Source organism: Triticum aestivum, chromosome 4A, assembly GCF_018294505.1.
Source record: "Triticum aestivum cultivar Chinese Spring chromosome 4A, IWGSC CS RefSeq v2.1, whole genome shotgun sequence".
NCBI classification, from domain to species: domain Eukaryota; kingdom Viridiplantae; phylum Streptophyta; class Magnoliopsida; order Poales; family Poaceae; genus Triticum; species Triticum aestivum.
Genome location: NC_057803.1, coordinates 596,513,848 through 596,531,592, shown reverse-complemented (window position 1 = coordinate 596,531,592; position 17,745 = coordinate 596,513,848). Strand labels below are relative to the sequence as shown.

Genomic DNA, 17,745 nt, shown 5'->3' with positions numbered 1-17,745 from the left:
GATATACGGACATCACAGTGTCGCCTGTCGCGACAGCGAAAGATGAGCAGAAGAAGAAGGAACCCTAGTGCTGGCTCCATATGTCTGAATGTCAGGGCAGCTTGCTTGGTGATCTTAATCAACATCACTGACCGATTCAGTCAGTGTTGATGTTGTGCAGCTGCTTAATTAGGAAGCATGGCGCATAGTTTAGTTTTGCATAACCAGTTAGTTACTGAATGCTCTGGGCATCATTTGCCGTGTGTAACCAACCGGTCATTCGTTGAAGATGGTACCCTGATTCTTATTGACTCGCAAACTTGGTCTTTCTCTTGACAGTCATTTAGTTCTTCTTACTTGTTAATTTGGCATGTCGCTAAAATTAAGAGTTCTGTTGGCTGTCATTCTTAAAGGTTTATATGGAGATTGATTTAGCATATGTATGTACAACAGCAAGGAGCGAAGCAGTTACGCGATGACGATGTGCTTAAGTAAGGTTAAGCAAAGCAGCAAATGCAGCAAGCATTGGTTGTACTGCAACTTGCACTTGATCATGAATGTTGGTAACACTAGTTCGTTTGTTTAAAAAAAGAGGGCCTCTGCATCATGCCATGCTGATAACACTGATGACGTACCGAGTTCTTATCTTCTATGGAGAAATCTTTAACCTCGCAAGAGAATCGCATGATAAAGTTTATTATCACCACACACAATCAACTTGTCATGGATGGCTACTAGTTCTATATATCATTCTTCCTAACGTACAAACTGAGCTCTTGGTATCTTACTTGAGATGCTCATTCCCATTGCAAACGCCCAAATGCTCAATCTATTTTTAGGGCCAAATCCGGAACCTATCTGTTTACCCAGTCCTCTGCAATTGGTCAAGCCATCGGCTAACTTTCTCCACAAAGAAAGAAAGAAAGAAAGAAAGAAAGATACTACTGATCTGAAAATGATGTGTAGACCAATTCATTGGTACAGTAACTCCGTCCACTGATTAGAATCAGCAGGAAGAGCAAAAACCATTACTACTTACTAGCAAACAGAATGCCAGACAATGTGCTATCCCAGTAAGATAAGTGAGGTGTCTAAACGGCGACAAGCCGAGAACATTGTACTTACCTTGCAAAAATTAAGATCAGAGCAAGGATGGACAGATAAACATGACTTCCTCCTCCTCATTGTAAATTCCAAGCTCTTGGCTGGCACTTGAAGAAGGGGCAAAAAACAATTCTACCTGCCTTGTAAATGCAGCAATGAGGGAGGATACCACCAAAGCAATTTCCAATTTACAGCACCAGATCATAATTTCCACAAGGGTGAGTATTATTTTAACTGAATGTTGGTGAGGCTAGCAATGTGTCAAGTAATTAACGTTAAGTAATCCACCTGATTGATACGTAAACGACAAGCGGTTTTGATTTGCCTGTCCGTTTGGTTGGAGGGTGGTTAGTTAGTATGACAAATGCAAGAATTCTGATCAAGACGTTCTACTGTCCTATACGGAAGGTTTCACGGAGAGCTAGCACATATTTTGTCATTATTGTGCCATTTTCTTACAAAGAGGCAGAACCATCCAAGAAATACGTTAAGAGTTTTTTACAAAGAGGGGAAACCCATGAAATATTGCTACCAAGTACATACCGAACTTTAAAAGAATTTAACTTCTTGTGAGGATTTCTAAGAAAACACTATGCAGATCTAGAAGTAGACTGATCTTGTCTCGTACCATGACATAAATTAAAGACGGTCTGAAATTCAGAATACCAATTCGGTTGGTGACCATCAAAATAGACAGACAGACATCAAGGTTACCAGAGATTGAAGATGCATTACAGTGACATGATTGACCGGCCTTACTTGGATTATTATGACGTATACAATACTACCAAGGAAGGGTTGATGTTCTCTATTTTAGTTTTTTTGATAATGGGTTAACTGCTCAGGGACAGTGAATTATCATGTTTATGTTCTCTAACACGAAGAGCACATGCCAACACAAAAATCAAAATCCGTGCAGTTATTTGTTCTCTTAATTTTTTAGAGGCATATACATAGATCCTTTTGGAGCATCTGGAGTTTCACACTCTGAAGGAACTGCATGGCAGTAGTAGTAATCTACTATTCTCTTCAAGCATGTTGTAAGTTAAGACTGAGGTAGTAATAGTTACCACTTTAGCTATATGTAAGTTGCTGATTTTAAAATTTGGCTAAGTCGATTTTCTGACTGTTGATTTTTTTTTGGGTCAAGATTTGTGCTGTTTTTTTCTCTCGTTGTTTTATGGCTTCTTAGGCTGACTTTTCTATGGCAGGTGGAAGTTTGGCAGCAAAAACAATTAATTTTTTTGACTTGCCCCTGTATGGGGTAAGACAATTTTTTTCTTAGGCTGAATTTTTTTATTAGCCCCTGCTTGGGGTAATTCGATTTTCCTATTGGGCTTGAAGCCCGTCACACATTATTTGTTTTTTTATCGTATGTGTTTTTATTTTTTGTTTTTATATTTTAGTCATTTTTTACATGGATATTTTTGGCATGTTGGATGGGTGAAAATGTATACACGCATACATTATACAGTACGTGCATAAATTAAATTAGAGTATGAAAATCGCACTATTAGAGTATCTACACTCGGGCACCCCAAATGCATCTCAAACACCTGTCACTGACCGGTCACAAAAATCAACCAACCCAGACACCTTAAACCGGCCTCAAACGCCTGGGCTGTCCGGCGCCCCTCATATCCAGCTCAAATCTAGGGCGGATATGGGGCGGCCCGGGCGCGTCCGCCTGACAGGCTCGCCCACCACCGACCCCACAGCTTCCCACAAAATCCCTAATCCAACTTTCAGCTTCGAACCCGAGCTCACTCCACTCGCCTCTCTCGCTTCGTCCTGTCCTCTCCACCCCCGCATTTCGATCCAATCCAGAGCAATGTCGAGCTCCGACCTCGACTCCAATAAAGAGTTGGCCCTCCGCATTGCCTTGGAGCAGTCCAAGGTGGACATCCGGGGCAGCTCCGGATCTGTAGTGCCACCGCAGCACGAACGCTGGAGTTGGACCCTCCCGGCCCGCGCTCAGCTACGGTAGGACGGCGCAGTTAACACCGCCCCCGCGTCGTCCCCTTCCCCCGACGGTCACTCCTCCGCGTGGACAGCGGTGGGTGCTAATGCCCGCGCAGGCGGCCCGCACGCGCACTCCGGAATCGGAAGGGCAAAGGCCCGGCACGGAAGTGGTGATCCTGCTCCTCCTTATGTTTATATCCTTTTTAGTTGTTGATGTATAAGAACTTGTTCGGCGACGAACTCGTTGATCTTTTGGATGATGTCATGTAGAGTAGCTCACGTTGTATGTACAGTATACAAATGCAAGAATTCTGATCAAGACATTGTGTTGTCGTATACGGAAGGTTTCAGGGAGAGGTGGCACATATTTTGTCATTATTGTGCGATTTTCTTAGATACAGAGGCAGGACAGTCCAAGAAATAAATTAAGAGTTTTACTTACTTGAAACATTGCTATATGGAGTACCAGCGCGTACCGAAGTTGAAATAAATTTATTTACTTGTCGTGAAGATTTCTAAGGAAACACTATGCGCAGAAGTAGACTGATCATGTCTCTCTCGAAACAGAGGCTTGCGTCGTGGCATAGATTAAAGACGGTCTGAAATTCAGAATACCAGTTTGGTTGGTGACCATCTTTCAAAATAGACACACTGCTTCATGATTTGATAGCCCCAACGCAAAGTGCCTTCATCCCAGGGCGAATGATTACGGACAACGCTCTGATTGCATTTGAATGTATCTATAGTATTCAAAGAAGTTCTGACGCAAAAGGAAAATATTGTGCATACAAATTAGACCTCGCAAAGGCCTATGACCGAGTTGACTGGAATTACCTTGAAGGGGCGATGAAAAGATTAGGTTTTGCAGAAAAATGGATACAATGGATCATGACTTGTGTGAAAACAGTAAAATACTCTGTTCGTTTCAACGGGAACTTGCTGCAAAGCTTCACGCCTACGTGTGGTTTGAGACAAGGAGATCCAATGTCCCCTTATCTCTTTCTCTTTGTCGCTGATGGGCTCTCACGGCTAATACAGAGTAAGGTGGAAACGGGTGAATTACAGGAGCTGAAAATTTGTAGACAAAGCCCTGGTATCTCACACCTTTTATTCGCGGATGACAGCCTGTTATTTTTTAAAGCTAACAGCGATCAGGCTAATAAGGTAAAGAACATCCTGGACAACTATGAGAGAGCCATTGGACAGCTAATAAGTCCATCTAAATGCTCCCTGCTCCTTGGAAACAAATGCTCACAAGAAGATGGACAGGACGTAATAAATATCCTGAATGTAGTAACGGTGACTTTTGAGGAGAAATACCTGGGTTTGCCGGTTCCAGAAGGACGTATGGTAAAAGGGAAATTCAAGCACACAAAAGATAAAGCGAGGAAAAGAATGAATGATTGGACAGAAAAATATTCTTTCAGTGGAGCTAAAGAGACACTAATTAAATCAGTGGCCCAAGCGATTCCCACTTTTGCAATGAGTGTCTTCAAGTTCTCAGCAACCCTCTGTGAGGAGCTCATGCACATGACCAGAGACTTTTGGTGGGGAGATGATGAAGATCGCCGACGTATCCATTGGTTGAGTTGGGAGAAACTTACAAAACGTAAAAGCCAAGGAGGTATGGGATTCAAAGATCTTAAAGTTTTTAACCAGGCTCTCTCGCTAGGCAAGCCTGGCGACTGATTGCACATCCAGACAGCTTGTGCGCGAGAGTACTTAAGGCAAAATATTACCATGGGGCTGATCTGCTAGACACGGCGTTTATTCATAATGCGTCGCCGGGTTGGCAGGGCATCATGCATGGTTTGGAACTCCTTAAAAAAGGATGTATTTGGCGCATCTGCAACGGAAATAGTGTTCGCATTTGGAGAGACAATTGGATCCCGAGAGGAAACATGAAAATAAACATGAACCCAACAAGGTCCCGAACTCGGTGGGTAGCAGACCTCATCGACCAGGAGAGTCACGCTTGGAAGGAGGACTACATCATGCGTATATTTACACGCGAAGACGCAAATGATATTTTAAGTATCCGACTACCAAATTATGATGATGAGGATTATATTGCGTGGCAGCCCGAAAAAAATGGAATTTTCAGTGTTCGTAGCGCATATCGGTTAGCCATGGACGAAAAGGGTTCTGGGGTGATTGGGTCCAGCCACAATACCCAAGGAGATCGCAGTATTTGGAATAATATCTGGAAGACAAATGTACCCCAAAAAGTACGTATTTTTACATGGAGACTAGCATCGGAGTCACTGGCGGTTCAAACTAATAGATTTCGTCGCATCCCAGGCCTCACCCCGATTTGTAATGTATGTGGGGCCGAGGATGAAACAGGCTTCCATATGGCACATCGATGCACATTTGCAAGGGCCTTGTGGCACGAACTCAAGGAGGCATGGAACCTGCCCCCTGAGCAGGAAGTAGAATATACTGGAAGGGATTGGGTCCTAATCTTGCTAGATAAGGTGAGTGAAGATATGAAACAAAAATTTATGCTATTTTGGTGGCGTGTTTGGCACCATAGAAATGACGCGATCTTCGCAAAAGGTAAAGCGAAAATTTCCCACTCTGCTCGTTTTCTGCAAAACTACCTTGCAAACATCCGCTTGATTGCGGAGGGAACTTCTGAGATAGATCGAAAAGGGAAAAGTCCGATGGTTAACTTGCCATCAGTGCAACAACATGATCATACAAAGGAAAAAGGATGGACAATGCCAGAGCTCGGATGGGCTAAGGTCAATGTTGATGGAAGTTTTTTGGAGGAAAATAGGAGTGGAGCCTGGGGAGCTGTGATTCGAGATCATGATGGAAGAATTATCTTATCAGCTTGGGATTATATACCGCGGTGCAATGGAGCGGACTGCGCGGAAGCCATGGCTTGCCTAGAAGGACTAAGGATGGCAATGTCGGCGACGAATCTACCCTTAATCATCGAGACAGATTGCAGCTCGGTGACAAAGGCGCTTATCCTCTCGTCTATTGATAGATCGGAGGTTGCAACAATTGTAAAGGAGTTTCAAGCCATGAAAGGGAACAGAGAAGTAAAAGTTTGCAAAGTAGATAGAAGGGACAATAGGTTAGCTCATAGTCTTGCCCAGTTGGGGCGTAGAGAGTTGCGTGGTGGGGTTATGCAAGGCTCTGTGCCAACCTGCGTGTTGAGTGAGGCCTTGCACGATTGTACGAACTATGTTTCTCTACTTTAATTAATACAACTCTCTATTTCAAAAAAAAAAAATTGACACACAGACATACAGGCAGCAAAGTTGGCCAAGAAGCAGCATTACAGCGACATGATTGAAAGACCTTACTTGGATTATTAGTATGACTGAGATACTACCAAGGAAGGTTTGATGCTTTTGATTCTAGTTCTTTTCAGTAAAAACAATGGGCTAACAGTTCAGATACCAGTTTGATGCCTTTGGTTACTGGGTGCAACCAATGAGAGATGGTGACTCGGACTATATTCAACCGGTTCGGATGGCGTTCACATAACAGGATAGAGGGCTAGAGAGCTTGTCCTTATTATCACCGTATCGGTTGTTTTTAGGCCCTTTCTTTTTTTCAGATCTTTGTGCTATGACTTTACTCCGTTTGCGAGCTGTAAGACATTTATGATGATACTTCCTGCATTTTTAATAAAAGGGCCGCATGCATCATCATGATGCAGAGGCCGGGGTATACCTCCATTTTCAAAAAAATAACAGTTCAGGGACAGTGAATTATCCTGTTTATGCTCCCTTGCAGATGTAGAGCATCTATATGCCAGCACAAAAACAAGTTTTTTGTGCAGTAATCCCTTCTCCTGACAAGGAATATCCATCATAGATCCTTATGGAGCATCTGGAGTTTCACACTCTGAATGGCACTAGTAATGTAGAACGTACTGTTATTTCTTTTCAGGCATGCTGTAAGTTAGGACTGAGGCTAGTCTAAAACTACTACTGGTACTAAATAGTTGTCACAAAATGAAGGACGCAAATTATTCTAAATGCGACAGCAAATTTGATAGCTCATCTCACAGGAAATTTAACTGTTTTTGCTGTCAAACTGCCACATGCTACACAACAAATTTGAATGGAAATCTGATGATAATTTTCACCAGCCAATCACATCTGCTTTGTTCATATCATTAGTTTATGGATGGCCTAGAATGACGAGCGGCAGACGGCGACGGGCAAGGCAGCCGGGAAGTTTCCGCCGCTACGCTCCGGCCTCGGACCCTCCCCATCTCCATCTACATTGCCCCTACGGACCAAACTCCACCTTCGCCGTCATTAAACAATGGCGAATGGCGCATGCCCGCGGCCAAGGCGGCCAGCATATAGAACAAGTCCGCCTTGTTGTTTACACCGGCCATGTGGCACGCCAACACGCCGCGCCGGCCGTCCTTGGCTCCTACATAACGCCCCTCCACTGCTCTCACTCCCTTTGATGGCTTCTTCCCCCACCACAACCTCCACCAACAACTCGCCATTGCTGCTTGCACTAGCCTCCTGCTGCTAGCTAGAAGCTCTATCTACGCCAGCAAGCGAGGAGAGCACGTGAAGGGTAAGGGAAGGGGGCGAGATGGACCGGCTGGTGATCCCGGAGCCGACGAACGAGGTGGTGGTGCGGGTGGAGCCGGGGCGGCCGGCCAGGGGGGAGCTCACGCTGCGCAACGCCATGCACACCATGCCCGTCGCCTTCCGCCTGCAGCCGGCCGTCAGGGGCCGCTTCGCCGTGCGCCCGCACACCGGGGTCCTGGCGCCGCTCGCCGCGGTCACCGTCGAGGTGCTCTACATGGCCTCCGAGGCGCCCGACGGGCCCGGCGGGGGAGGCAGCCGCGGGGAGGACGCCTTCCTGCTGCACAGCGTGGTGGCGCCCGGCGCCTCGGTCAGGGAGCCCGTGTCCGCGCTCGACTCCGTGAACCCTGAGTGGTTCTCCGCGAGGAAGAAGCAGGTGTTTGTCGACAGCGGCATCCGGGCGTCCTTCGTGGGCGCCGAGGTCGCGGCGCGCCTCGTCGCCACCGGGGCCGTGGAGGCGCTCAGGGAGGTGCTCGACCGCAGCGACCCCGCGTGGCGCGCCGCGGACGCCGCGGACGAGTCCGGGAGCACGCTGCTCGACCTCGCGGTCGGCCTCGGCCGCGCGGACATCGTGCAGGTGCTCCTCGAGTACGGCGCCGACGCCGACAAGCCCAGCCGCGGGAGGACACCCCTCGAGATCGCCGCGGCGTCCGGCGAGTGCCTCATCGCGGAGCTCCTCCTCGCCAATGGAGCCAAGCACGCCGGCTCCGACGCGCTCCACGTGGCCGCCGCGGCGGGACACGACGATGTCTTGAAGCTGCTTCTTGGAAAGCCTGCGTCTGCTTCTCCCGGCTCCTCTTCCTCCGCTTCCTTCTCCGGTTCCTTCACATCCATCGACGCGGCGGGGAGGGATGGCAAGACCCCACTGCGGCTGGCGGCGGAGGGTGGCCGGCGGGAAGCGGTGAAGGCGCTCCTCGCGGCAGGTGCAAGGGCCGACGCGAGGTGCGGCACGGACGGTGGCACCGCCCTCCACGCCGCGGCGAGGCGGGGCGACGAGGCCGTGGCCCGCCTGATCCTGGCGCACGGCGTGGCCGGCACGGCCTCGGTGCGCGACGCAAAAGGGAAGACGGCATACGAGACCGCGGCCGAGGAGGGCCACACCGGGCGGATCATGGACTTCCTGGGGCTCGGCGAGGCCATCCTGGCGGCCGCGCGCAAGGGCGAGGCCCGGGCCGTCCGTCGGGCCGCGGACGGCGGCGCGTCCGTGGAAGGGCGGGACGCGCACGGGTGGACGCCGCTAATGCGCGCCGCGTTCAAGGGGCGCGCCGACGCGGTTCGCGACCTCATCGAGCGGGGCGTCGACGTGGAGGCGTGCGACGCCGAGGGCTACACGGCGCTGCACTGCGCCGCCGAGGCGGGGCGCTCCGACGTGGTGGACATCCTCCTCAAAGCCGGGGCCAACGCCAGGGCAGCGACGACGAAGGGAAGGTCGGCCGCGGCATCCGCAGCGGTGACGGGCAAGGCCAAGGTGGTGCGGCTGCTGGAGAAGGCTGGCGGGGTCGGGCGGAAGGGTGCCGGCGAGAAGGCGTCGCCGGCGGTGTCGAAGGGCGGGAGCATGGACAGGCGGCGGAGGGGGAGGAAGGGGAGCAGCGGCGCCATACGGTTCGGTGGCGGGAAGGAGGGGTTCGAAGCCGCCACGGTCACCGTCGGGTGGTCCCACTAGCGGTTGCTAAACTTTGGGGGTTTTGGTTGAAAAAAATGAAATGACCCCTCGAGAGAAAATGCATGGGAAGTTGTGATTAGTCGGGTGAAATGGTGATTTTTAATTTGTTTTCAAGGCAGCGATGTGTTTTTACCGTGGTGCTCTAGTGTAATGTATACACTTTGTATAAATGGAATTGTTCAAAGGTTTCATTGCTCTCGTGTTGCAATAAGATGATGCTTTTCTTTAGCTCTACTTTGGATCATGTTTTGAACTCTGGTTTATGCTAATGGAACAGCGAAGGGTATTACCTCCCCAATTGCTTTTAGAAAAAAGCTGATGGCATCAGTTCTGGGGTTCAGGTTAAGAGGCTTGCACCGACGGTTTTATTTTCACCAGATTTGTGCTATTTTTAAACAACAATACTAACACAGAAAATGGAATCCCATGACTGGTCGAGCAGTGCCGGAGCTTGATGGAGAATGCCAGCAAGAAGGGAGGTCGGATAAACAGAGTTGAGGGGAGCAAGGAGACAATTTGTACGTACAACTTGGATAATATTTGATTTTCAAAATTGACAGTTTAGGAGATATGTAAGTGGATCTAGACCCCACGATCGATTTAGGTACTCAGGACGAACAATCAAGAAACTAATGTGATTGCTAACTGTCAAATCAGCGCTCCTGGCCCATATAATATCCCCCATTGAATTATCAAGCTAGTTGGTAACATTGTCAAGCTTGACATTACACATGTATCTAATTCCTTCCATTCTGGAATTTTGATTGTTCATAGGTTGAAATACGGTGTGATAGCATTCTTACCTAATTTTTTGGAGCTGATAAGATTCAACAATATGGACCCACTTTCTTTTAGATGCATTTGTAAGTGGATTACTAAAACTCTGGACCTTAGACTTGATCCGTATGCTGACAAGCTTTTTAGTATTTATGAAGTGTTTTTTAATCAAAAACATGAACATCATGGATGGTCTTTTGTCCTTGCATGAAAATTTGTACCACACACGCGTGAAAGAACAAGTTGAGACCATTTTGAAATTGGATTTTGAAAAAGCCTACGACAAAGTGAACTAGGATTTCCTCTTGAGTTGTCATAGAGCTAGATGTCTGTGTTACAAATGATGTGATTAGTTACCAGAGGTGGAGCGGCGGGGGTGGCAGCAGGGTGCGGCGGGGGCGTCCGTGGAGCAGCGGAGGTGGAGCGGTGGGGGCGGCAGCAGGGTGCAGAAGACGTGGTGTGTCGTGCGCTCTGGGAAGAGTGGTCTCTTTTTAGCCGAGAGAAGGGCATTTTTTTACATCAAAGCACTCTTTATTGCAAGGTGGTCACCATATTATCTTTTACGAGAGTTTGTTTCATTATATTATTTTTTTTCATTTTGATTATAGGACTGGGCATCCCAATTATCAGCCTCTCTCGTGCAATGACAAGCGAATAAACACCCATCATGAGAATAACCCGCTTAGCATGGAAGATACTGACCCCGCCCTGTCTGTCCATGTGTAGTACGGGCACACAAAACAAATTCTTATTTGAATGTTTAGAGGTGGCACATGCAAATTTACTTGGAATGGTAGGGTAATACCACATTTTCTTGGACTGTCCTGCCTCTGCATCTAAGAAAATGGCACAATAATGACAAACAAAATGTGCCACCTCTCCATGAAACCTTCCATATAGGACAGCACAATGTCTTGATCAGAATTCTTGCATTTGCCATATTAACAAACCACCCTCCAACCAAACGGACAAGCAAATCAAAATGGCCTGTCGTTTACTTATGGCTCCTGACTAATTACCGGTTAATTACTCGACACATTGCTAGCCTCACCGGCGTTTAGTTAAAAATAACAGTCGGTCCTTGTGGAAATTATGATGATCCGGTGCTGTAAATTGCTTTGGTTGCATCCTCCCTCATTGCTGCATTTACAAGGTAGGTGGATTTGCTTTTTTGCCCCTTCTTCAAGTGCCAGCCAAGAGCTTGGATTTTACAATGGGGAGGAAGAAGTCATGTTTATCTTGCCATCCTTCCTCTGATTTTAATTTTTGCTAGGTAAGTACAATGTTTTATGCTTGTCACCGTTTAGACACGTCACTTATCCTACTGGCATAGCAGCACATTGTCTGGCATTCCGTTTGCTAGTAAGTAGTAATGGTTTTTGCTCTTCCTTCTGAGTCTAATCAGGGGCCGGAGTTACTATACCGATGAATCGGTCCACACGTCATTTTCAGGTCAGTATCTTCCCTTCTGGAGAAAGTTATCTGATGGCTTAACCAATTGCAAAGGACTGGGTAAGCAGATAAGTTTGGTTTTGTCCATAAAGAGAACCATCCGAGTTTGGCCTCAATAGATTGAGCATTTGGGCGTTTGCAATGGGAATGGGCATCTCAAGTAAGATACCAAGAGCTTAATTTGTACGTTAGGAAGAATGATATATAGAACTAGCAGCCATCCATGACAAGTTTATTGTGTTCGGTGATAATAAACTTTATCACGCGATTCTCTTGCGAGGTTAAAGATTTCTCCTTAGCAGATAAGAACTCGGTACGTCATCAGTGTTATCAGCATCACATGATGCAGAGGCCGGGGCGTTCCTCCTTTTTTTTAAACAAACAAACAGACAAACTAGTGTTACCAACATTCATGATCAAGTGCAAGTTGCAGTGCAGCCAATGCTTGCTGCATTTACTGCTTTGCTTAACCTTAACTAAACACATCATCATCGTGCAACTGCGTGTTTGTTGTTGTGCATACATATGCTAAATCAATCTCCGAGTGAACCTTTAAGAATGACAGCCAACATAACCCTCAAGTTCAACAACATGGCAAATTAAGAAGTAAGAAGAACTAAAGGACTGTCAATGACCGGTTAGTTAGACATGGGAAATGATGCCTAGCACATTGAGTAACAAACTGGTTATGCAAAACTAAACTATGCTTCACACCTCCTGATTAAGCAGCTGCACACCATCAACACTGACTGAATCAGTCAGTGATGTTGATTGAGATCACCAACCAAGCTGCCCTGACATTCAGACATATGGAGCCAGCACTAGAGTTCCCTTCTTCTGCTGCTCATCTTTCGCTATCGCGATAGGTGACACTGTCATGTCCGTATATCCGTACTAGATGACCAGTGAGACGCATATACTCCTATATGACTCGGCCTCCATGGAGGCCGGATTTTTTGAAAAATTCAAAATTCACACTTTTCAGTTTCAAAAAAATCTTAAAAAAATCATACAAGTAAACAAGGATGTTATGAGTATGTATGTAAAATTTGAGGATGAAATACCCTAAAATGCGATCTGTGCAAAAAAGACAAATTCATGGACTTTGAGAATGAATAGTGCATCTACTAAAAAGCCTCAGATTTGTTCTTTTTGTGTAGCACTCATTTTAAAGTGTTTCGTCCTGAAAATTTACACACATATGCTTTATGTCTCTAAGTATGTGTGTATTTTTTTCAAAAAAAATTGAAACGTGAAAATTTGAATTTTGATCAAGTCAAACTCAGGCTCCATGGAGCCCGAGCTCTAAAGAGCATTTTCGATGATATACGGCTTTCATTCAGCTGTGAACCACCTGGCTACTAATGGCAGCTTGGTACAAGCTAGCCGTACCAGGCCATGCCGATCAAGTCAAGTGAGCATCACAACTAAGTAGGGGAAAGGCTGATTACTCAATCAGCGCATGGATGTACACGTCGCTATTGTGTAATCTTCGATCACAATCATTGTAATGTCAGTTCATCAAGCTATAGTTGTGCGTGTGCTATAGAGCTCTTCTTGCTTTGCTAAGCTCGTATGTGTGCGTCCAGCTACCTTATTTGTGTCCTTGATTGGCTGCGTACCAGGTGCACTTCGAGTCAATCACTCACACTCCCTGCAATGCAACGCTGTTGTTTTTCTTCCAAATGGGTTGAAACGATTTTCACCGGTTTGGTCTACCCCTTAGCCATTAATGGTCGCCCAAATTTCATCAGAGTGTGAATATCACATTAATTTGGAGTGTCTGTTGCACATCTGCAGGTAAGTTGGAGGGAAACTCATGAGCATATTTTTTTATTAAAACACCTCTCATATACTATTAAGTAATTAAAATGACATTACAATTCCTAATAGCATTCGCCATGCAGGGCAGTAAACTATCACAATTCACACACAATACCCTCTGACCTATTATCAAAACTAAACTTCACAGTCTAATGTGCCACCCCATCAGCATGTATGGTCTTTCTCACACACAGACTCTTGTTTGTGCTTCCAAATGTAATGCATTCGTCTACCGACTATTGCACTAGAGCTTAGACAAGTAACAATGAACGCATGATTTTGTTGCCTAGGCGTGACATGCATGATAAAGTCCTTTGTTTAGTATGCTTGGTGGATATTCAAGTATCACGTCGCTTTTTCTCTCAGGAAGTAGCCTGCCATACAACAACTTGTGTTCAAATGTGATGTGTCAGAGTGTGAAATGTCTAGATTCGGTTGTGCACAACAAAGGTCAACGTACCCGATGTGATGTGTAAGTTAGTCTATTAGTCCTATTTAACTTAGGGCAACATTGTAAACGGGGATATTTTTGGTCCCTACAGTTTGAGAATATGAAAAACATCTGCACATCTTTTGTACTATTAAAAGGAAGTTTGTGCGTCGTCGTCATGGTTGATACATCATCCCTGCATATATATCTCCTTTCCTAAATAAAATGCACATCTCTTTCCTCAATGTTCTTCTCTAAAAAACATCTTCTTCCTAAATAATCTCCTTCGTAAATCGCAAACAAACCTCCTTCCCAAATCACAGACATGTAAAAACCAAAATCTCTTGAGCCGGATTAGAGACAAGATTTCCGATGAACTGGTCCGAGCATCCTTTTCAGATTAGTATCTTTCTTTGTCGAGGAAGTTATCTGATGGTTTAACCAATTGCAGACAACTGGGTAAGCAGATAATGATGTCTAGGTCCAGAAACCATCGGGATGTAGCTTTAGTTGACTGAGTATTTGGGCATTTGGGTGTTTGTTGCTTTGCTTGTACGTTCAGTTGGCTGTGTGTCTTAAGTAAGACAGAAAGAGTTCAGTTTGTACGTTCGGAAGGATGGTAAAGCTAGTAGCCATCCATGTGAAGCTCATTGTATAGTGGTAATAAACTTGATCACACGATGCCCTTGCGAGGCTAAAGATTTTGCCAACATTTTGATGAAGTGCATGTTGCTGTACAGACAATGCTTACTGCATTTCCATGTAAAATTCTATTCTACCTGTTTGAAATTAAAGTTAAACACATCATCATGCAACTGCTTGCTGTTCTACATATGCTCAATCTCCAAGTCAACCATTAAAAAGAAAACTCTCAAGTTCAATAACATGGCAAGTTAAGAAGTATGCCCTCTGTAAGTTAATATAAGAGCGTTTAGATTACTAAAATAGTGACCTAAACACTCTTATATTTGTTTACGGAGGGAGTAAGACCTGAAGGACTGTCAAGAGAAAGAGCAAGTTGTAAGTCAATGCGAATCAGGGTACTATCTTTAACGACTGGCCAGTTAGACACGGCAATTGATGTTCAGCACATTCAGTAACCAACTGGTTATGCAAACTAAGCTATGCTTCATACCTCCTAATTAAGTAGCTGCGCACCATCAACACAGAATCAGTCACTGACGTTGAGATCACCAAGTAAGCTGCCCTGACATCAAGACATATGGAGCTAGTCCGTCTTCCCCTGTCGCGATACGCTACTCCTATAGTCCAATATGATATGGCTTTCAGTTGTTAACCACATGGTGGATGCAGCTGCCTGCTTAATTCACTGCCAATGGCAGCATGGTACGAGCTAGCTCTACCAGGCCATGCTGAGCAAGTGAGCATCACAGCTAATAAGTACGGGAAAGGCTGCTTAAATCAATCTGCACCATGGATGTACATGTCTTTATTGTGTAATCTTCGATCCTAATCAGTGTAATGTCAGTTTAAGCTATAGTTGTGCATGCTCTTCTTCGGGGGCGGAGCCAGGATTTTAGTATGAGGGGGACGAAGAAAATAATGAGACAAAAAAAAAGTAGACACGTTGGTGTAAATCACAAGGTGTCCCTATGTCCGTGCAATGTCAGTATTCATGCTATGCATCTGTAAGTCGAAAGATGTGGAGCCGGTTGCGCCACAAGACCCTAACTAGTTATATGCACATTCACCCCGTATTGCCCCCCTACATAAAGTCTTAATCTAACATTGACATCAAAGCAAAATAATATATGTTTGCAAATATAAAAATGATACATTCTGTTAGATGGAAATTAGCCCTATGGTTTACCAACAACTTAAACAAAGTTAAACAAGAGACCTTTTACGGTGCATCAAATCAATTTGGGCTGTTAATTTATGTGGCTTGAAGGGCCTAGATAAGACAATACTACAACAGATTTTCGGTAGTATATTGACTAGTTAGGGGTATTTTGGGTACTCTAATGTTTATCAATCACGCAAGCAGGTTTCTTCCCCGCCATGGCGCAGTCCACACCATCTAATACTTTTCGGTCGGCGACGCACGATGAAGACGATGAAACGAAGTTGACGATCTTGGTTCATGCTCCAAGCTGGCCTGCACCGGACGTACACAGCGACCTAGAAAAGCTACGCTAGTAGACTCACCGCCGGCCAGCCGGATACACAAGCATGCACGTCACACGTATGCAAGTACGCAACAATCAGATCGCTGATTTCTCTTCTAACACACCTACGTAGAGCTTGTTGATGGCCACGGGCACGCATCATCTCCGGTGGTTTTCTTTATTGCCCCAACTCAGTTTGTGATTACAAGGCCGATGGTGGCGAGCAGAGCTCCATGAGCGGATCGAAGATGGGCACGGAATACAGTAGGCCTTCTCCGTTCGTCTTTCCAGCACATTTCTGCTCCTCCTTGGGGCGACAAGCTGCTTTGACAGGAGGCTCATCTCATAGCCTACCTGCGCTGGATCCGCACCTTGTGCCTCACCTGCGGGGCTGCTCCGGCAACCCGAAGGAACAGTGGCGACGAGGTCGCAGACGCACTCGCCCGTGCCTCCGTGCCGGATCGAATGGGTTAATTTAATTAATTAGATCATTAATTGTGATTATAGAACTAACAAAGAAGAAATCTATCTCTAAACAGAAATTACCAATATGTCCCAGAGGGAAAATTTGACCCATCTATACTGACCATTGGATCTACCAAAATACTACCCATCATAATGGGTAGTATGATGCACCGTAAAAAAGCTCTTAAACAAGGGCATAGCTTAGTATGCATTGCACCTTATTTTATGCAAGATTAGACTAGCTCGTACATTGACATCTGTAGAAGAGGAGAAGTACTGCAGGTTGTAATCACAAAACCACATCAAACAAAATGAAAAAGAAAGGCATCTGATGATTCCATTGTACATACTAGTATATTGCAGTCCATAGGAATTATATACTAGTAGGATATCATCCGTACAAAACACCATTGCCAGTATATACGGGCGTACCTTGAGAAGTATAGATGTGGGGATCGGCGGACTCTATGTCACAGCACGTCGGCATGATCAGCAGCCTGCTTAGCAGTTAGCACGAAGACATAATAGATAGTGGTATAGTGCCTTAGGCAAGCACGGCGGCGGCGGCAGCAAGCAAGAATCAATTAGATCGATTCTAGCGCGATGTGCAGACGGTAGCTATAGATCCTGGCGGCGCCATGGTTTGCATACCTAGACTCTCCATGAAAGGTAACTTACAGACTTTGAGAACCCATGATGCCCTAATTGACCTTAACATGGGCTTGTTTAGTGGGCTTCGTTATACAGTCAGATTGGCATGCCGGGCGCTGGCCTAAACCAAACAGGCCCTAGAACACCTAAGTTCCACGACAACATCCTTAAAAGGAAAAACAGCGTTGAGCGTGGCCGCTGCTGAGTCCTAGACGGACAAGGGTTTTCACGTGAAACCCTGACAGTCTGACACGGTGAGGAGAACCACAACGACGTCCTTAATAAATGAGCGGCACCCGCGGTGGTCACCTCCATCGACGCCAAGGCGCGGGGCTTTCATTCGGCATCTCAACCATGTCACCATGAGACACCTAGGACAATCGTGGCGAGCACATGACGTCAGATCCAGATCTGGGCAACACCACTGTGAACGCAGAGCGTATCAGGCACTTCGAGTCAAGCACTCACACTCCTTGCAATGAAACATTGTTGTCTTTTCTTTTGTTTTTCCAAAGGGATTGAAATGATTTTCACCGGTTTGGGCTACGCCTTAGCCACTAATGGTAGCCCAAATCTCAGCAGAGTGTGAATACCACATTTAGTACGTTTATTCAGCAGGCTAATATGACGACCTTTTTAAGTAATTTCGAATAACCTACGATGTTCTTTGTAGTGACATGATGTGTCATGATATTTGGTGAATATCTTGAAAGTTTTTTCAAAGAAAATGTCAAA

At 45.9% G+C, this 17,745-nt stretch overlaps 1 protein-coding gene across 1 annotated transcript; it reads left to right on the top strand.

The window, feature by feature from the left end:
• Positions 1-7,247: 7,247 nt before the first annotated feature.
• LOC123082470 (protein VAPYRIN-like) lies at positions 7,248-9,372 on the top strand. Its single transcript, XM_044504800.1, has one exon. The coding sequence runs from the start codon at positions 7,624-7,626 to the stop codon at positions 9,280-9,282; it is 1,659 nt and encodes a 552-aa protein (XP_044360735.1). The 5' UTR covers positions 7,248-7,623; the 3' UTR covers positions 9,283-9,372.
• The last annotated feature ends 8,373 nt before the right edge of the window (positions 9,373-17,745 follow it).

Excerpts from the sequence above, each read along its gene's own strand:
- LOC123082470 (XM_044504800.1), top strand. The coding sequence starts at position 7,624 with ATGGACCGGCTGGTGATCCCGGAGCCGACGAACGAGGTGGTGGTGCGG.